The 13,836-nt window shown below is 24.2% G+C and overlaps 1 protein-coding gene across 1 annotated transcript in view; it reads right to left on the bottom strand.

Moving 5' to 3' along the window:
- The window catches only part of LOC129984204 (protein lin-28 homolog), a 241,009-nt gene extending 235,341 nt beyond the window's left edge, over positions 1–5,668 (bottom strand). Inside the window, exon 1 of the mRNA XM_056094027.1 lies at positions 5,230–5,668. Within this exon, the coding sequence (XP_055950002.1) occupies positions 5,230–5,245 (16 nt within the window). The 5' untranslated portion in view covers positions 5,246–5,668. The remainder of the gene's footprint in view (positions 1–5,229) is intronic.
- Positions 5,669–13,836: the final 8,168 nt, after the last annotated feature.

The following is a 13,836-nucleotide window of genomic DNA, read 5'->3' on the forward strand; positions in this document are numbered from 1 at the left end:
ATCCCGAGTTTACTCATCAGCTGAAATTGCATATTATACCTTAATTCGAAACTAGCACCTTTTCTGAATTTTTCTAAATGCCAGTAGGCAAAAACCCCTAAAATTTAAGCTATTATGACAATCCAAATAGACTTATAAAAGTGATAAAATATTTCAGAATAATGTTCCTGTACCAAAAAATATTCCTATTTAATATTTTAAAATATTGAATATTAGTTCTCTCTTTTTGGTGCTTGAAGTTTGCCCTTTAATTCGCCAAAAGATAGACAAACACATATTTTTTGTTTTTATTATTATTAGAATTTTACCGGAAAAAATTCGTTAGTGTTTCTACTTCGCGTATAAATATTATATCTTGCTCTGCATATTTACAGCTGCAAGACATTTATTTAGCTACAGATCCCGAAAGAAACTTAGCTCACATTATTAAAGAAACCTTATACCTGCTCTTTTCTATGCCTATGATAAGTTGGAGATTTATTATTTCAATGAAAATTTAATTTAAATTATATAAACAAAAATGAATGTTTAATTTATTTTAAAAGCCCAAATTATTGTAATGCAAATTTTTAAACATTTAATTATAAAGTTGAAAGTTTGATGGATTGAAACTCGTTCATGAAAAATAATTAAAGAATAGTAGAAATAGGACTAATTTTCTCATCAAGATAAATATGTTTCTATAACAACTTCAAATAGGTTACTGGATATGGTTCATAGGTTTTATCAAAAACTAATAAATTGAAATAGAAAATTAAATACTCATCACAATAACGCAACAGAATACGCAAAAAAATATCTTCATTCTATCATTTTTAATAATGGAATAACTCATGAAATTAAATAATTGTACGAAGCATAAAAAATGGCTTGAAATTCATTAGAAGACAAACAAGTATTGTAAAACTTGCATCAATAGATGTAAAAAATCCCTCAATTCGCATTTTAAAATTACACTAATATAAATGAAATCACAGCAATTTCATTTATATTAGGTAATAAATATTAATTAAATTTTCAGATGGTACCGAAATAATTTTATAATATATTATTTTGGCAAGTTATTGCCAAGAAAAGCTGAAATTTACCCAAATTTTTAGTTACTTAAAAATTTTTTTAAATATGTCCTCAATGAATTCTTAGCAATTTTGTAAAATAAATCTGAGCTTATTTTTTTTTCTTTTGGAGCAAACGATCTGGCCGGTAGACGTTTCAAGTACACTTTTGCTTTTATCACTAGAAAAAATTCTATAACATTGTTCCTTTGAAATCAAGTATATGAAAGAAACATTTTATCAAATTAAACTTCAAAATCCTTATTAAAAAGTAGTTCGAAATTCACAACGAAATATAGAAGCCTATACGATAATAGATTTGTTTCACTATATTTTTAATGTACCTGATCTTGATGTAATTCTGAAACTAGTTTATTCAAGTTAAAAAAAAAAAGTGTATGGGAAATTGGCAATGCTAGGATCCTGAAATCACATGTTTTTTTTTTTTTTGTCTGCATATACAGAAATGGAATAGATGATATATTTTTTATGGTTAATTTTTTCCCCTAGATAAGTAAATAATTATTTATTTAATAATTTTATCAGTTTTTAATAAAATTAAATAATTTTATCAGTTTTTAACAAAATTTAATAAATTTATCAGTTTTGAATACTTAAAAATAACTAATAAGGGTGCTTAAAGCTAGGAGTAAAAGCTTGCCAAACATTTACATACATTGAAGTTTTTTTATTTTTTTTTTATTTTTTTTATTTTGCAGCATCTAATCCTTGTTAAAGGAAATAATCACAAAATATTATGTTTTAACATCTGCTTCTATTTTTTTTATTGGATTAGATGATAGAAAATATTAAAAATACTTCTTTGAAATATTAAATTAAAAGGCTTGAGATTTTTATACCCATCTTTTTCTGCTTATTTAATTAAACCGGAAATCAAAATTGTCAAAAAATCATTTTTGTAATCGCAGTAGTTTAAAATGTTCCTTTCCTTTTCCTTTTTCCATTTCCTTTTTCATTCCCTTTCCTTTTTCATAGTACTCGTGTTTTTTTTTTCACGCTCTGAGTTGGAATTTCAAAATTAAAATTCCTATTTTTTTTTTAATCTTAAAAATAATTTTTTATATTTCAATATAAAAATCCTGGATCTAAAATATATTGTATAATTTTTCAATATGCGCATTGCTAATATTGGTGCATAGGATATATATAAATACCATCCAATCTTTTTTTAATATGTAGCAAAGTGTATGAAGTTTCGAAAATATTGAAATCTGATTTTTGCTATCTAATAAGTACTTTTTAATAAAAATTTAAAGAAAATAATTAATTTCAAAGAAGATGCTTTGCTTTCAAAGCATAAAATCATGTAAAAGAATTTGCAAGAAAATTAACCATAATCAAATGCACATCAAGGACGTTTTAGTGGTCTCAAAATAAATTTATGCTTTAAAATGCAAGGCTTCTATGCGAGATAACTTGTTTTGCATTTCATTTGCTCCAAGAAACTCTTGATTTCATTCTTATAGTTGCTAACTTACTGCATTATTAATTTATACGTTTGGACCTCAGAAGATTACTTTATCGATACTTCCGGAATGACACATATATTTACCAATATCTCCTAGCTTCCCTCTCTTTGATTTTGTTTTGTTTCTAATTCATGATTTTTTTTTTCAAATCAATAATATTGTAATAATACATCTAATTATTCAATTTCAATGCATTCCTAAGTAAATACTTTGAAAAAAAGTTTGCAATGATTTTGTGTTTATTTGTGCACTTTTTATTTTTATTTTTACTTATTAATTTGCATATTTTAATATTTTATTGCCTTTGTACTTTTTTTAACTCCAAATAAATGAATCTAGGAGCTACAATTTATATAATATTCAATGATGTGTAGTATAAAATTCACCTTGAAGTAAACAATTATGATCCAACTAATTATGAAAAAGATTTTTATATGTACAAATGAATTCCAATATTGTTATTCGCGTTTCAGTTTTCAAGTAAGAAAAGTGTTGAAATAGTAAATGTTAAAGTAATAAAAGGTTTTTTTTAGAAATGTTTTTTAATTTTATATATTTACTTTTGAAAAAATGAGTAGATAAAGAAATATAAATAATTTCCTCCTCTTCTGGATGCAAAAATTAATCTGTTGAAGTTAAAGGTTGCTTATTGTTGTAATTAGAAGCTGGGTTTCGTTTTTAATAATTTTTTCTTCTTAAAAATAAGAAATTTATCCAATAATTTTAAATAGAATAAAAATCAGTATACAGAAAAAAACTCGAAACTATTTTTTTTCCTTTATGCAGTAATTTACATAATTAAACATAATAAATTACATATTTAAACTACTTATAAAAAATGTTTTAAATGTATAAAAGTATAAATGTCAATTTATAGATTTATTACGTTTATTCTATGAAAAGACTTTAATAAATAAGAACAAATATAGAAGATCGAAATTTATTTCGCATCAATAAGTTATTTTAAAATAACAGTTACATGATTTCAAATATTTCTAACTAAACACTTTTTCAAAATAAATTTTGTATGTTTTCTTTTATACGTTTCTAGTTATTCTTTTAAATGTTTTCTCTTTATATCTGAACTTTTCACTGAATTTTTTGTAATATTTTATTCGTTTCTTCGATTCTATCACTTGATTTCGTAACTAAATAGATAAAACAAATTCCTCTCGAATCAGATTAGATAGCTTGGCGCATGCTCAGTTATACTAAAAAGTTTTTTTTTCTTTAGATTACAATTAAGCATTATAAAGGGAATTATTCATCTCAATGATAAGAAAATTATGAATTATAATGCAATTGTAGAATTATAATTTTTGATCAGATTTTTTTACAGAATATTACTGATTTTTCTGGAGCAATTATAGATTTCACAAACCATTCAATCCTTTGTAAGTACATGAAAAAAGCATTTTATATTTTTATAGTAGTCAATAATCTTTTATAAATAAATTTGTATATGATTCCATTTTCTTTAAAGCTTTTAAAAAGATAAAAAAATATTGTTATCATATATTTTTGTGCTTTGTTTTTGCTATAATTAATTTTGTTTATAATATTTTTTCTTGGGTGAACAGAAATAGATAAATATTACTTCTACTCATGCATTTCCTAAATAGTCACCATATGTAAAAAAATAATTCTCTTTTAAAATGTTTAGATTAAAAACTTTTTAATGGAACTTGAAGCTGTAAAATTAATTAATTATTAACATTTTCGGTCAAATATTAGTTAAATAATAGTTGCAGTCGTTTTTGGCCCATACATTATAGATTCGAAATTCGAACTACTTTAAATCAGTTTTAATACTGTAGAATATATTTATAACAAAAACATTACAGTTGAACAATTTTTCAAAATAAATAAATCATTTAAATGGCAATGTAATATTTAGTTCGTCTTCAAACATAATTTTATAACTTTCATTTTTTTTTTCATAATTTAACATTTTACAAATTTTCGAGTAGTTGCAAAGACTTGTGAAAAAATTTAAATCATTAATTTAATAGAAAAATCAAGTTAATACGCAGATTGGCAATGCATAATATGCAATTAATTAGAGCTAAAGGAGAATTTTTATAAGACATTGTGTTAAAGATGAACTATCGAATGACTTTTATTGTATAAAATTAGCTAAATAATAAATTGAAATCGAAGGCTATTTTATTATGTAAGACATATCTAGTAAACTAATAAGGAAAAAATGATAAGAAACAAACCGATTATTAAATTAATTTTTTTTGAAAACAAACGATTTTGTCTATTTGCTTTACACTGTATTTAAAAAAAATCACTATAAAACTATAGAGAATGATGATTAAAGTAAGCAAAGCTTGTTATCGGTCTTAAAACTGAAAAACGAAAACTATTGTATTATTTATATATCTATGTTGAATAGCAGCTTGGTAATCTGCAATTACCCTTTTGAAAATGATAAGCGTTTTATAAATAAACATATTTTATAGAAATATTTTCTCTTTATTAACATATTTTTGTTTTAATAATACTTAATTATTTTAATAACATTTTAACTTGAAATTCGATTATTTATGGTACAAGATTGGGCATGATAAAATTAAATGGAAAATTTTTTTAAAGCTTAATATTAAAGAAATGCTAACAAGACGATAGTTATAGGAAGGGTTAATCAAGATTGTTCGCACATGAACTATGACACTTACCTTTGTCATCAGCCATTCTGCGATCCTTTGACGGCTTTCTCTGGGGTCCTTTTAAAGACTCCTCTGCCAAGGGACAGATTTCCGGCAGACGACTGTTGAAAAGGGGGTTCTTCCTCACCGGTCCACACCGACACTCAACTTCTCCCTCGAACTCGAAGAGTTATGGAACAGCAGCCCCGCCTGAGGAGGACAAAGTCACCATCCTTTTCTGAAGACACCGTTTTAACACTCCTCTTCCTCCCTTTCTTTATCTTTTCTTTCGTTGACTTCCAATAATAACTCGGACTTGGCTGGCTGGCTGCTGTCTACATTAAATACACCTTTTTGCAAGTCTGGCAGAGACTGGCTATAACAAAAGAAAAATTCGCCGGAATTCCTTTTATTTTATTTGTTCTTCTGAATAAATTCGGGCGAGCCAAGGCAGCAGATTTGACGAGAGAAGGCACATAGCTGTCTCAAAATAACATCTTCGGCTGCTGTGCTGCAACGCCGCATACTTCTTTCATAATAAAAACAAGCAACACACTACTTGGAGCAAGCAGGCAGACGAAGAACCAGAAAAAGAAGAAATAAAAAAAGAAGAAGGAAGAAATGACACAGAGGGAGGGGGGAGCGGTAAAAATTATTTTTGAACCTCCAACTCTTGAAAGCGCAGCTTGTCTTTATGATTGAGATTGATACTAACTTCCCCAGGTTGGGAAAGGGGGGGATGTGGTTCCAAAAGAGTGATCCCATTGGATGTGAGTCGCGTGCCGCGCACGCGCCGTCGGGGAATCAAGGAGGGGGATTGGTTGACAGGATTGATATCAAACCACGCCTAGATTAAAACACGTGGTCGGGAGAAGAGAAGTATGTTTTTGCGCCTGTGAATCGTTCAACGCTGTATGGCGTGTGAGCTGTGCAGGAAAAACGATTTGCAATGCAAAAAAGGAGGCGGCGCGTAAATTGCACGCTTCAAATGCGATTTTCGCGAGATTGTTTGATAGTAAGCGATTAGAATAATAAAGCATATTACCATTCACAGTTGAACTTTCTTTTGTCATTATAGATTTAGTATTAAAATATTAAAAACTCAATTGATTTTTTTTACAAATTAGCCATATTTTTTATGATTATTTAAATTAAATATGTTGTTAAAATAGATAATTTTTTATTAATTTTTGTTGTAATTATAAATTTTAAAATTCTGTTCACTATCTTCTCTCATATTTGAAAATAAGTACAAAAGTTTATAAAGATTTAAAAGCTCAATTTCCCCAGCACCCCTTCCCCCCAAATTTTTTTTAATCCCTTAGAAACAATGAATTACATAATATCACTCATAACAATTTATGTTAATAGCATACATATCAAAAACGCATGTTTCTTTAACAAAAAAATTCTTTTTCATTAACGAAGGTACTCAGAATTATTTCATGACGATTTGAAATTATTTAATTAAGTTTGTTCAGTAAAAGAATATAAAGGAATATTAATAAATGGCTTAGCTCTTTAATTAAAAAATAGTATAAGAGAAGTATGGATGAAAAGATATTTCTATTGGTATGGAAATTAAGGTTTGAGCTAGAATTATAATGGACATTAAAAATAATAGAAACAGGTTTAATTATTCTTAATGCCAGCCTAATTATTCTATTTTAGAAATCTGAAGAAAACTATTTAATGTATTTAGATGTAAAAAAGTTTCAATTTTCATGAAAAAGTAATAATACTATATACAGTGTATCACCCATTTTTCGCAGCTGGTTGATTCTCTAAGATTAATAGTTGATGAAAATTTCAAATAAATGTTTGTGTAATATGATCATATTGGCTTCTTTAATGAAGTAATTTCAAAGTTCAAATTTCGAGAGATATGTAAACCGTGCTGTTTTTTAAAAAAACCTTACATTGATCTAATTCGATACATAATTTATGATGCCTCTGACAATCAGAAATTTCTTTGATTCAACAAAAAAAATGTAATGTTATTTAATAAAGAAGCCATTTTTAAAATTAGATGAACTTTAAAAAAATTCATGATTGCCTATTTTTAAAGTTTAATTTTAATTGTAAATACAAAAAAGTATGCCTTTTTTAGCTTGGAAAAATAAGTCATATCTTCGTGTCATCATTAACAATAATGCTATAAAAATCTAGAATGAAATAATTATTATAACAATGAAAATGATTTGAATTTTATTGCAATGAAATTTTCGCATTGTAGTAAAATATACCCAAAGTAACAAGGCATATTTTACTACATATTAAATAACAAGGCATATTTTGTTAACAGTTAATAAAAAATAAAATAAAAATTATGACAACTAAATCGATATAACTGCAAAAAAGAACATTTTTTTAAATTTCAAATTGGTGCACATTTCATATTTGTCCAATAATATTTTCAGCAATTTTGGAGGGAAAAAAACCCTCTAAATTTTGCTTAAATTTAAATTAATAAAAATGTCAAAAAATCGTATCAAATTGCATATTTCTATCCTGTAGAATATATCTGAGCGAAATTTGATTTCTCTGATTCAAATGGCTTGTTCTACATAACGCCAACACATATCCACTTTTTTATTTATTGCAGCGGTCAAATTTAATGAAGTCCATATCGATTTAATAGTAAACAATTTTTATATCGATATGTTTTAAATATTTTTAAAATATCAGGTTTTCATAAACAATAAATTCTTAAGATTAATTCAATAATCAACTTAATATTATTTTTAAATGCCGAAACTTTAAAAAAAATTCATTTATATTAAATTTTAAACTGAAAAACGTTTCAACTCAGTCACAAATAGAAAAAAACTATTGAATATATATATATATATATATATATATATATATATATATATATATATATATATATATATATATATATATAAATGAGATATTTTATATTTTATATTTCTTTTGCTAAGTATTAATATTTTGAAAGTTTTAGTAAAAACGATTTTCTCTTCTTTTTTATACTTCAAAACTTGGAATAAAGTGTATATATATATATATATATATTTCTTTAACATCGAGATATACTAAAGAATATTACTACAAGTGTTTTAAATGCATTTGATAATAGTGCATTTGATATAGTAATTAAATATGCATCTAATTATATTAATTAACATTTTCATTATTATTCCAAAATAATTTATTTCATATGGTTTTTTATAGCTATTTTTCAGTTTTTCATGTTTATTTTGTATATGAACAATGCACGAAGAAAATGCAAAAGCCTCAATTTCTGTCTTAAGAAGAAGAGTAACGAAAACAAAATAACAGCACATTTATTTCGTTTCAATTCTAAATATGAATATAAAATACTAAAAATTGTTATGGTATTGACAACGTTTACTTTTATTAATCAAATCTCAGTGGACAGCAAATAGTATAAATGGGGTCCAAATAGCACATCATAATTAAAGAATTTCTCAATTTAAGATTATCTACAAATTATCTTATTAAACTAAACAAAACTAAAAATTAAGGGAATTAATTCATTAATTCAATTAATTTAATAGTGATTCACTATTAATTAATTAAATTATTATCTCTTTAAAGTAATTAAATTATTATCTCTTTAAAGTGTAAATTATTATCTCTTTAAAGTAATTAAATGAATTTTTCATTAAACTGAAACACCAAGATACAAATTGTTTAGATAAAGTTAGTAGAGATAAATTGTTAATAATTGTTTCGATTATTTATTGATTATATAATTCAACTGATAATTGTTATGATTAAAAATTAGTAGAGATAAAATAAATATGACATAAAGCTTTTGATTTCTCATGCGACCGTGTTTCACTGTGATTATAACTGTCATTTCTCATCTACCTACTCTCTACCTATATGGCTGTGATTAAAATATGATTATTTCAGTAACACATTTTTTAATTATTTCAAAACATTGTGAACTGTGTTGTTTATAAGTAGAAATAAATTGTTTATAATAAAATTGGAAATATATTATATATAATATTGAAATGTATTATATCATATATTACATGTATCATAAATATAAAACAATTATATTATTTTAATCATAATGGCTGTATCTAATCTATGTAATCTGCCAAAAATTTATATATAATCTCTTTATATTTTTATACTTGTATAAAGAAACCAAGGCTTTATTTTTTCTTTCTAAAGATAAATATTTAGCTAGTACATTTTACTTGCTTCTTTCCAAAATTATTTTATTTTAAAAAATGCTATATCAATTCAGAATATTAAAATAAGGATAGAATAATGAAACTTATCGTTTGAACAGAAAGAAATTCTTGTAAATCGTATAATATTCCATAGAAATGTGCATTAATGAATAAAAATGATATAAAATTAATAATTAAACAACTATTTGATTAAAACTGTTTATATTTTTGGAAGAAATCTTCGTTACACGTTCTTTTTTAGATTGCATGTATTAATAATATCGTTCAAATACAATATTTTTATTTGATAACAACATTCCTCATTAATATAAAGACAGTAGAATTCTTTTTCATATTAACAAAAAATATTTTCTGAAAACGTTCGAGATAACACAGATCATTTTCAGCGCTTACAGCTGATTAAAATAATTCAGAACTTATTACTACGCGTCAAACAGTATGAAAGATTTCTGGAAAAGTGTTCAGGTTCTCTACTTAAAGAAGTTTAGAAGAAACAATCTTAAAATTCAAATGAATACATTTTTTTAAAAAGTTCTAAAATATACTTTTTTATTTTAAAAAAAGTATATTTTAGAACTTTAGTTTAGAATAAGAAAAAAGTATATTTTAGAACTTTTAAATTATTTTTCAGTATTTTCAATATGAAACTGTTTTTTATGATAAACAGTTTCATGCTAACTATAATTTGGTAAGTATGAAATCATGTTTAAGATGCAGAGGAGAAATACGAAAGCAGTTCCATATTATTGGTTATAAAAAAAATATTCAAAATGCAAATTTTGAAACTCAGTTTTAGCATTGTATTTTTGAGATAACTTATTTGCAATTTAGAAGAGAAAATTCAATTCGTTGTTCTTTTTAGGAAACGTATTTAATACTTTTTAATGGAACTTCTTTTTAAATCCCGTTTAAAATATGAAAACAGAAACAAAAAAATATTAGGAACTTAAAAGAATTTTCATATATTTGCTTTTTATCAAATATAATTTTTTTTAATATATCGAATGCTTTCCTAAAGAATGTGGTCACTATAGAATAAAAATTTCAAAACTGATAATAAAACCTCAAATTACAAAGTTAGTACAATGTTAAGTAAAGAGTTTATATAATTGTGTGTATAATATTTGTATGAAATATGAGTTGTAGAGGATATTTTAAATACACTTTCTAAAAAAAATATTTACGGGAAAAATTTTATCAAAAATATAAGATTAATCTTGATAGGATTTATGCTTTCTGTATACATAATAGCTACGACAGACTTTCTTAAAAATTTATGATTTCTCTATTCTTATCAAAATCATTTCCAATCAAAAATAGTAGAGAGCAAATAAGAAAGCAGTAAATTAAACGGAAAAATATAAAATATGAGTTAAATCTTTATAGAATTTTAAAATAAATGAGAGCTAATTGCATTAAATAATTAATTTTACAGAATAATGAAAATTTTGTAATTTTTATATTTTAATGTTTATGTATATCTAAGTTTAATAAATCGTATACTCACCAAAAAGGTGCCACCTCTAAATTCTTCTTATAAAACTGATATCTCATGTGAATTTTTCTCGAACCCCACAAAAGCGAATCTCGCATCTAATTTAGGTGGAGATAATCTGAACTTTCATTTGAATGCCATTTCTCTTAGTTAACAAATGTTTAAGAATTACTGATTTATTTTTAAATTACTTAGCTTTTTGGAATTCAAAACACTTTTAGATTGTAGTTTTCTTTGTCAATTTCTTTATTTCATACACTTTTTAATGATTTTATAAAAAATAGTCAAAATAAAATTTTTCTTTTTACAATGCATTTTTTAAAGATTTTTTTTCCAGCTTTTTATTTATTTATTTATTTGTAAGCATATTTTCCAAAAATTGTGAAAATGAAATTTTAAACTCAGATTAATTAATTATTTTTGTATAAAAATTCTTCATGGTTTTTTTATAATTCAAATACACCTTAGAGAAGACATATAATAAAAGTATATTTTTATATTTTTAAATCTCATATTATTTAAATAAAAACAATCAATGCAAAAATGCAACAGGAACCTTTTTAAATTTCTATATAGGATTAGAAATAGATTCTATCCATTCAGGAATTTTTTTGTAAAATTATCATTTAAAAAATAATGTTATTAGGAATAATATGTATTAAGATGCACAACGAACTGAACAGTCAGAAAATAAAACTTTGGATATCAGATTACATTTTTTTATTTCATATGGCGAACCTAACTTCTTCATTAGTAATAACAGCTCCCGTTAACAGCTGAGTAATAAAAGCTTAATGTTTTTTTATTTATTTATTTATTTTCAGTGGAATTATTGCAATCAGTTTATTTAAAATATTTGTGCTTGATTTCTTTTCAGATTTTCATGATGAAGAAAACTTAGATGTAAGCACCCATTGGAATGAAAAATATGTTTAAAGATTTTCTGCACAGGGTTTAATTTCGTATCTGGCTTTTAATTGTGAATTTTTTGTTTCCTTTGTTAATGAAGTATATTATTCATAAAGCTATAAATAAAGAATTTCATAATCAGAATTTACATTAAATAATAATAAAATCACTAAACTTTCATTTTTTTAAAATTAACATACCGATTATGTTAGCATTTAACCATAAAAATAAACTTTTATTAAAATAAATTAACAACTGTATATTCTCAGAAGACAATTTTCATCTTAAACGGGAAACTATATTCTATTCAAAAACAATTACAAATTAAAGAAATTCATAAAAATCATTCATTGAAAATAATTTGAAATAATAATGAAGTTTGACTCAATTTTGTGTTTATAATTAATCATTCACAAATAAATCTACTCAGGCCGTTAATTTACTTCCATTAAAAAGAAACTCGGCATCCGTAAAATAATTCAGATCGCCTAAATATTCATATTAAAACATCATTAAAGCCTGCTGAAAAAAGAAAATTCATTCCTTAATGGAAAAAAATTAAAATCCTACAGTAATCACACACTGTGATTACTAAAATATTAATTTCTATAATAATTATTGATTGATAATGAATCATTACTAAAATATTGATTACTATAATATTGATTAATAATGAATTATTACTATAATATTGGTTGGTAATGAATTATTACTTTAATATTGATTGATAATGAATTATTATTTTAATATTCATTGATAATGAATAGCATTCTTGAATAAAAAACATTACTATACATTGATTTTTAATAAATATTGCTAAATGCTTCATTTGAATTAAAGTGGAACACTGTGTGATTCTATATAACGAATTTAAGTGTTGATAAGAGATTTTATTTCTTATAAATATAATAAAATATAAAATAAAATAAATTTGCGTACCAGATCGTTTGATTAAGAGTTACCAAACTTCCCCTAGATATACTTTGTAGGGTGAGAATGTGCACTTCAGAGATATTTTTTAAAATTTTAATTAGATTTCTAATTAATTAAAAAATAAGCTATATAAGTTTTGATGTTTTTCCGCAATAAATTCAAAAAGTGTTTCCGTATAAAAATGATTTGTAAACTGGTTTAAAGTCCAAAAATTTATATTTTCAATGATGCCAAATTAATTTACTATTAAATTTAGAATTAATTAACTTTTAAACATTATTTTAAAGTTTATTTCATTATTGTGCCAAAAAACTGAAATCCTGTCCATTATTTCTTCCAATATTTGATCATGCGATTTTCTTCCATTGTTGAAAGCTAAATAAGAATATTATTTAATATCTATGTAATTTATAAAACGGCTAAAAAAGTGAAGTTACATGTGATTTTTAGATGATTGTTGAACGAGACATAACAATATTACGATATAATTCAACTGACCTCCGTTAGAAAAAAATCATATACACAATGAGCAGAAAATATGTAAGATTATTAAAATAACATGGCTTTGAAGTCTGATAATTTTACGGAATCATGAATTTGAAGTTTTATGGAGACAATTTATTTGAAATTAAATATAACTAATACCTACGGTGAACCAACTGGTCCCCATTAACGACTGGCATAAAATGAAGCACATTTTTTATGTTTTATAAGAAGTAAAATACACACATATTTTTACATAAGTTGCCTTAGTTTCCATATAAATAATGCCGTAGTAAATAATGCATTACAATAGTATTTCATTTCAGTAATACAATAGTTCTTCACACTTATTAAACCTATAAAAAATAACTACCCATCAAACTTAATAATAATGTATTAATTTCAAGCTTCACATGAAAGAGAATTTTACGCATACTTTTAAAATTTCATTAAAAAAAATTCAGGTGAAAACATTTTAACGTAATTTGGAGAAAAAAAAGTAATATTACTAAATTAAGCTTCATATGAAACATTATAAACGATCGAATTTCTTACTGAATATTTTCTGTGTGCAAAATAAAGATTTTCTAACCACAAACGAGAAGAGAATCTTTTAATAAA

This window comes from Argiope bruennichi, chromosome 9, assembly GCF_947563725.1.
Source record: "Argiope bruennichi chromosome 9, qqArgBrue1.1, whole genome shotgun sequence".
NCBI classification, from domain to species: Eukaryota; Metazoa; Arthropoda; class Arachnida; order Araneae; family Araneidae; genus Argiope; species Argiope bruennichi.